The sequence below is a fragment of the Eurytemora carolleeae genome, unplaced genomic scaffold (assembly GCF_000591075.1).
Source record: "Eurytemora carolleeae unplaced genomic scaffold, Eaff_2.0 scaffold248, whole genome shotgun sequence".
Classification (NCBI taxonomy): domain Eukaryota; kingdom Metazoa; phylum Arthropoda; class Copepoda; order Calanoida; family Temoridae; genus Eurytemora; species Eurytemora carolleeae.
Window position 1 is genome coordinate 252,614 of NW_019396210.1, and position 7,592 is coordinate 260,205.

Consider the following 7,592-nt stretch of genomic DNA (forward strand, 5'->3'; position numbering starts at 1 on the left):
AATACTGAATACCAATTTAGTCTAAACTATTTACAGTATACATACTACAGGGTGTACATAGTGTTCTCATTCAATTTAGGGTAGAAATATTATTGATACAGGATACAGGATACAGGATACAGGATACAGGATACAGGATACAGGATACAGGATACAGGATACAGGATACAGGATAGTACATGATACAGGGTACAGGATACAGGATACAGGATACAGGATACAGGATACAGGATACAGCATACAGGATAAACAAAAGAGTATTACACCGACTATCCTAAAAATGACTATACTGTCTATATGTAGGAGAGAGAGAATATTTTAACTCCGGAAATTGAAGCCGTAAACCTGTGGCAGAGATATTCTATTCTCTTATCATAAATATATTATATCCATACCATAAACATAGATTTTATACACACTGTGTCTACTGTCTACTGTCTACTGTCTACTGTCTACTGTCTACTGTCTACTGTCTACTGTCTACTGTCTACTGTCTACTGTCTACTGTCTACTGTCTACTGTCTACTGTTTACTGTTTACTATCTACTGTTTACCACATGTTGACAATCTTTGCATCAACTTGAACGATGATTAATATTATTTTTATGTTTTTTTTTCTTGAAAGAAATGATTTATACATTATAGCATTAATTGATTTATTAGTTTAAATATTAAAATTTGTTGGAAATTTGTTTAAAAAATTCACAAACAGGGAGTAAACCAAAATATTATTTATCTTCTTGAAAAATAAAAATTAGTTTATCATTCACTATTTTTATTTTGTTTAACACAGCCGATACAAAGCTATAAAAATACTAGAAATAAAAAATAAGTTTATCTTCTTTAGGACGGGTTGAGCTCCAGATATAGGTATGGTCATGTTACAGGAGTACAGGGTGTTAATCTTTTCAAGATCAAGATTTGTCATTCCAGATCTTTGTCCCATATTTCCTCGCCACCCTGTAAAAGTTTTTACTGAAGTCAGAACTTTTGTGTATCAGGGATCATGCATTGATTTTAGGGATCTTTATTTCCCTGACTAGAGACGTTAATTGTTTCTGCAGCATAAATCCGCAAGTCACATTTTTAGAGAAACCACAATTAAAAATAATCCATTGTATGAAAAGAAGAATATCTCATTTATCGTTGATCAGACAAAGGTTTAAAAGTTTCAATTTTTAAGCTGACATTGCCACAATAAATGGGGGGTCACTTGAAAAAAAAATTTATCTGAAACTCTTTGCGTTTATTTTTTTTATTAATTTAATTCTGTTCTCACCTGTTATTGGAGCAATCGTTTTTTCCCCGTTCCTAAAAATATTCATGATTTAGTTTATTCTTTACAAAATTTTAAATTATTTGTACTTCACAGCTTTTTGTAATAGAGGTTGAGTGAATTTTTAAATACATAGTCAGGGTTGAACTAAAAGAATGAGATTTCGATAACACTGCACTTCTTGAATTTAATTTAAAAATCAACAAGTAAATGTGAACGATAAATATAAGTAAGAAACTAGACTTTTGTTATAATATTGTTACTATCTAGTAATGTTCCTTAATCAATACTCATTAATCAAAATTGTAATAATGTTCCTAATTGTCAAAAAATATGAAATGATTATGCATAAAATTGTAAACATGTTTTCTTTTCTTTTATCTTTTATTCTCAATAGCACTTAAGGGAAAGAAAACCTAGTGCAAAACAGAAAAAATATCTGTCTTAATAAACTATAATGTGTGATAAGTTAAAAATCTAGTTTTTTAGTCTTTAGTCACTAATTTTGACTTTTGTTGAGTCTTTTAAGTCAAATTTTTTTTTCGCCTGCTGTGCGTAAGTGGTTCATAAATCTGGATTTTTTTGTTCCGAAATAAATCTAGCACCTCACTTATATCCTGTATCCGCCCCTGCTTCGGATCCGGTTATTTTTAGCGTACTCTCTCTTTAAGTTTCAGGTTAATGAACTCTGATCCTTAATCTCTAGATAATCGATGCAAGGATTAAGAAGAAACTGTATAAAGTGCAAAACTCTGAAGCCTGATTAGGTTTGCATTAAATCAAAGGTTTACTTGTACTTTTTAGAGTTGAGGTCGAAACTAAACACTTTATCACAACACTGATGTTATTTTTAAGTTTTTGTGTTATATTTCATCTAATATCAAGGGATCGACATAATGCAAAGCCCTATCTTATCAATTCTATATATGTTTAGAATTTTGACTATTGAGTATCGTAGTGAAACGTGAAACATTGGCGTTCAATAAAATGTGAAGTTTAAAAAGTAAAAACTGAAATATGTATAATATACAGTGAATAGCTGTTCATAAGAAAAATGTGAAGTTTAAAAACTGAAATATGTATAATATACAGTGAATTCTAGCTGTTAATAAGAAAAATGTGAAGAGCGGGTGTATAGCAACACGTCTGCTGGAATAATGTATTACTGCAGTTATTTTGTGACAGAGGACAGAGTAATTGTTTCTAAACATGACGCAAAGATTTGAAATATTTTAACAATAATAAGAAATGAACTTTATTTTAATAAAAGGGGACACCCCACGATGAATTAGTCGTCCTTGTATCTTTAAAACCCATTTTCATCCGTTAAAAGAAGATTTTTCGTATTTGATATTTTATTCTTTCTTGTTAAACTATATTTCTTAAAACCCACTTTATTTCTTCGGTAAGAGTAATGCAAATCACTGCAGTACACACAGAGAGTTTAGTTGATGGTGGATGAAAAATATATAAATTCTTTAACATAAAGGATTTTGAATTATAGATCCACTATAGTTCCAGTAGAAGTAAATATTTTCATTTACTGTTATAGCGCAGACATAAGGATTTCTCTCTGATTGGATAATGCGCTAGATAGAAAGAAAGATGTTACCGCCATGCAATTTCTATTGGTTCAGAATAGACACCAAACACATTGCTGAACCCTGATTGGATCAGGCGCTAATTGTAAACTTCTTTTTTCTTAGATTTCTGTAAACTTGTTTTTTTTTAGATTCTTCTAAACTTGTTTTTCTTAGATTTCTTAGATTTTTCTTAGATAGACAACAAACACACGGCTGAACCCTGATTGGATCAGGCGCTAATGGACTCGGCATACTAGAGTGGATCAAAATACGACTGTAGAAACATTTCGATTTAGACGCATCGGAAACCTTCAAAAAGCAGACCTATTTTCTTACAAGAATCTAAGAAAAACAAGTTTACAAGAAACTAAGAAAAACAAGTTTACAAGAATCTAAGAAAAACAAGTTTACAAGAATCTAAGAAAAACAAGTTTACAAGAATCTAAGAAAAACAAGTTTACAAGAATCTAAGAAAAAACAATTTTACAAGAATCTAAGAAAAACAATTTTACAAGAATCTAAGAAAAACAAGTTTACAAGAATCTAAGAAAACAATTTTACAAGAATCTAAGAAAAACCAGTTTACAAGAATCTAAGAAAAAACAAGTTTACAAGAATCTCAGAAAAACAACTGAATAAATTCCGCAAGTCGTCTCTGAAGTCTCATCCTTTGCGGTTAACTCTCTATTTCAACTGTATAACCAATATCAGAATTGCAAACATAAATATATCCAGGAAATATATTCAGGAAATATATCCAGGAAATACATCGAGGAATTATATCCAGGAAATATATCCAGGAAATATATTCAGGAACTAAATCCAGGAAAAATATCCAGGAAAAATATCCAGGAACTAAATCCAGGAATTATATCCAGGAAATATATCCAGGAAATATATCCAGGAACTAAATCCAGGAAATATATCCAGGAAATTTATCCAGAAAATATATCCAGGAATTATATCCAGGAAATATATCCAGTGAATATATCCGGGAAATTTATCCAGGAAATATATCCAGGAAATATATCCTTGATATATATCCAGGAAATATATCCAGGATATATATCCAGGAAATATATCCAGGAAATATATTCAGGAATTATATACAGGAAATATATCCAGGAAAGATATCCAGGAAAGATATCCAGGAAATATATCCACGAAATATATCCAGAGCTGAAAACTTTAGAATGAAATATCCAAAGAAGCTCACAATTCCTTGATATCCAGATTAAATATTGCTTGTTCTCCACATGAATTTAAACTCCAGATTAATTATTCGACGGGATATCTGGATATCTCATTCTAAAGTTTTCAGCTAAGGTAATATATTCATGAGAAAAAATCATGATTAATTGAGATATATAGAGATCTTGGGTTTAAAGCCATAGAGAATAGAATATATAGAGAGGAATTAAAAGAATCTCTCGGTATGAGTTTTTTCAGTCCCTTTCAGCCTGAAAGGGAGTTCAAAGTGTACAAATCATATAAATGTTCACAAATTATATGCAGTAGAGTACATTAATACAGTATGTTCCCTAGACTATCCGTTTCAATTTCGAACATTTTAAACTGTTGAATAAACTTTATAATGAATTAGGTGAATAAAAACATCATTTGATTTATAGTTATAACGGAAAATCATCGTTTGTAAAGTGGAAGGCATATAGTCTATGTGAAATGATCATTGGTCAATCATGAAACCAGCCTATTTCATAATTTGGTTTTCTTTTAACAATAATTTTAGATTTTCTATAAAATGATATTCCAGGGCCCAACAGGTTATATAGCATAAATATGTGAAGTACACCTGCAGTATGGAATCAGTACAACAAAATGGCCGTTTTACACTTTTTTGTAGTAAATTCCTCTCTATATATTCTATTCTCTATGTTTAAAGCTTTTAGGTTCCAAGTACGTTTTTTGAACTTTTTCTATCTAATTTTTCAAATGTGACGGATATTACATATTTTAAACTTGTTAAAGTGCCGGCGTTGCCCAGGATTATATTTTACTTATAGCTATGCATTCGCCGTTTACCCGCGCTTAGATTTTAGCTGAAGTTCCCGGCGTTGCCCGTGGAATATTTTTTTAAAAAAACCTATGTCACCTTCGGAGATACATATATATATATATGGTTGTATATATGAGCGAAGAGCTTTATTATATATAGACAATAACAGTGTTAAAATATTTCTTGGTTGAAGATCTTTATAATATAGACAATACCGTGTTCAGTGTTAACATATTTCTTGGTTAAAACTCCAATATTTTTTGTTATCTCTGGAAAATAAATATAAGGAGGTTAAAGTATTTTATCTTAAATCAGATTCAAATTCTAGACCCCAATTCCTCCCCCCCTCTATCACCCAGGTTCCTCCCTCCCCCTTTCACTCCGTCCGTTGCCCCCACCCCACCTGTCAAAGACCTGATTTTTAAACATCCAAAGATCATGGTAATAAGAAAAAGATGAAATGATTTGAAATATATCAAAACTTATAAAACTTATAACTATTAGCAATTAAAACATAGCTTTCGCTTCAAATGTTTAAAACTAAATTAGATTTCGTAAAACGTATCAATTAGATTTCGTAAAACGTATCAATTAGATTTCGTAAAACGTATCAATTACATTTCGTAAAACACAGCAACAAAACAATCGAAACAATCGAAGTTAATTGGGTAAAAACAAACCTAGCCATAGACACCCAAACAGATAAGCGGAATATTTTCTTTTAGTCTATATTTTATGTAATAGCTTGAACATCTAGCGTTGCCCATAGTACTCATAGTTACTCCAGCCGTTTACCCGCGCTTGGTCGTAAATTACGATTTTAGTAAATCGTAAATTACGATTTTAGTAATTTTTACCTATACAAGTGTACCTTCCCAATTTAGAACTAAGAACTTTCCCGTGGTTCTCCCGAGTTCACCAATCAAAATTTGAGACAAATCAGTCAAGGGATTCCTGAGTTATGATCGGACATCCAAACAGACAAACAGAAAATAGAGATTACAATTTTATATATATTTACATATTGATAAATATTTATATATATGTATGTATATATATATATATAAACTCAAGATAGACCAAGTTAACAGATAATAAAGATTAAACCGTGTTTTATTACTGTAAATAAATGATAACAATAAAACAAAAATCAAAATGTTTAATTGCGTCCGCCCCTATCGCCCCCTTTCTATGGCGTTTCAGAAGAAAATGCAGATTTCACTGCAAACTAAACAGAAAGAAAAGATAAAACAACTTTGTGACCTCGTACTCTCCTCTAGTGCAGTATTTTACAAACAAATATGCGAAGGAAAACAACATAAAAGAAATATAAGAAGGAAAACAACATAAAAGAAATATCATAAGGGAAACAACATAAAAGAAATATGAGAAGGAAAACAGCATAAAAGAAATATCAGAAGGGAAACAACATAAAAGAAATATGAGAAGGAAAACAACATAAAAGAAATATGAGAAGGAAAACAACATAAAAGAAATATGAGAAGGAAAACAACATAAAAGAAATATGAGAAGGGAAACAACATAAAAGAAATATGAGAAGGAAAACAACATAAAAGAAATATGTGAAGGAAAACAACATAAAAGAAATATGAGAATGAAAATAACATAAAAGATGAGAAGGAAAAGAACATAAAAGAAATATAAGAAGGAAAACAACATAAAAGAAATATGAGAAGGAAAACAACATAAAAGAAATATAAGAAGGGAAAACAACTTAAAAGAAATATGAGAAGGAAAATAACATAAAAGAAATATGAGAAGGGAAACAACATAAAAGAAAAATGAGAAGGAAAACAACATAAAAGAAATATGAGAAGGAAAACAACATAAAAGAAATATGAGAAGGGAAACAACATAAGAGAAATTCAAAATATTTATATTCTTCACAATATAGGTCTTCATTAATATAATTTGATTTAAAGCAAATTAGATTTCAATCTTACGCATAATTTACTTTAGTTTGCCGTGACGTTAAAGTTATAAAACAAAATAATCCCTTCCCCCTGGATACAGCCCCCCCCCCCCGTAAAAAGAACCAACCATCCAGTTACATGAAAAAATGTAGAAATCTCTAGACCCTGCCACTTTTCAATAGAAAAGATTGAACCTGTGTCAAATTTGATTAGAAATGCCCATACTCAGACCTATTTTAGGCATTCTATACTGCTATCAGATATAATATAGGACGACTTAGGTTTTTAATCCAGAAATTCAAACTAAAACTTGAATATTTTTTTTTTTAATGTATACTAATGCCCGGCGTTGCCCGTGGAATTAGAAGAAAAAAATTTTGAAAGAAAAAATCTAATTTTTAAAGCCTTTGCTAATTCCAGGGTAGCCATGAGTTCCCTCAAAAAATGTCAGCCAATTTGGTTCAGCCGATTGGCCAGCAAGAGCTAACATATATACAAATATGTAATAAATACACATTGGCAGATCCCATAGTAACCCAGATCCATTACGTTGTACATTGTCCGTAAATCTAAATGCGCTTATCAGGAACTGTAAGTACTACTAACCGGAACTGTGAGTACAACTAACCGGAACTGTAAGTACTACTAACCGGAACTGTAAGTACTACTAACCGGAACTGTAAGTACTACTAACCAGAACTGTAAGTACTACTAACCAGAACTGTAAGTACTACTAACCGGAACTGTAAGTACTACTAACCGGAACTGTAAGTACTACTAAC

The 7,592-nt window shown here is 30.8% G+C and overlaps 1 protein-coding gene across 1 annotated transcript in view; it reads right to left on the bottom strand.

Annotated features, from left to right (window-relative positions):
• Positions 1 to 758: 758 nt before the first annotated feature.
• LOC111698237 (zinc metalloproteinase nas-4) overlaps positions 759 to 7,592 on the bottom strand; it is a 22,975-nt gene continuing 16,141 nt past the window's right edge. The window contains exons 11-12 of the mRNA XM_023468521.1: positions 1,280 to 1,311; positions 759 to 960 (exon numbers count right to left, since the gene is read on the bottom strand). Of these exons, the coding sequence (XP_023324289.1) occupies positions 785 to 960; positions 1,280 to 1,311 (208 nt within the window). The 3' untranslated portion in view covers positions 759 to 784. The remainder of the gene's footprint in view (positions 961 to 1,279; positions 1,312 to 7,592) is intronic.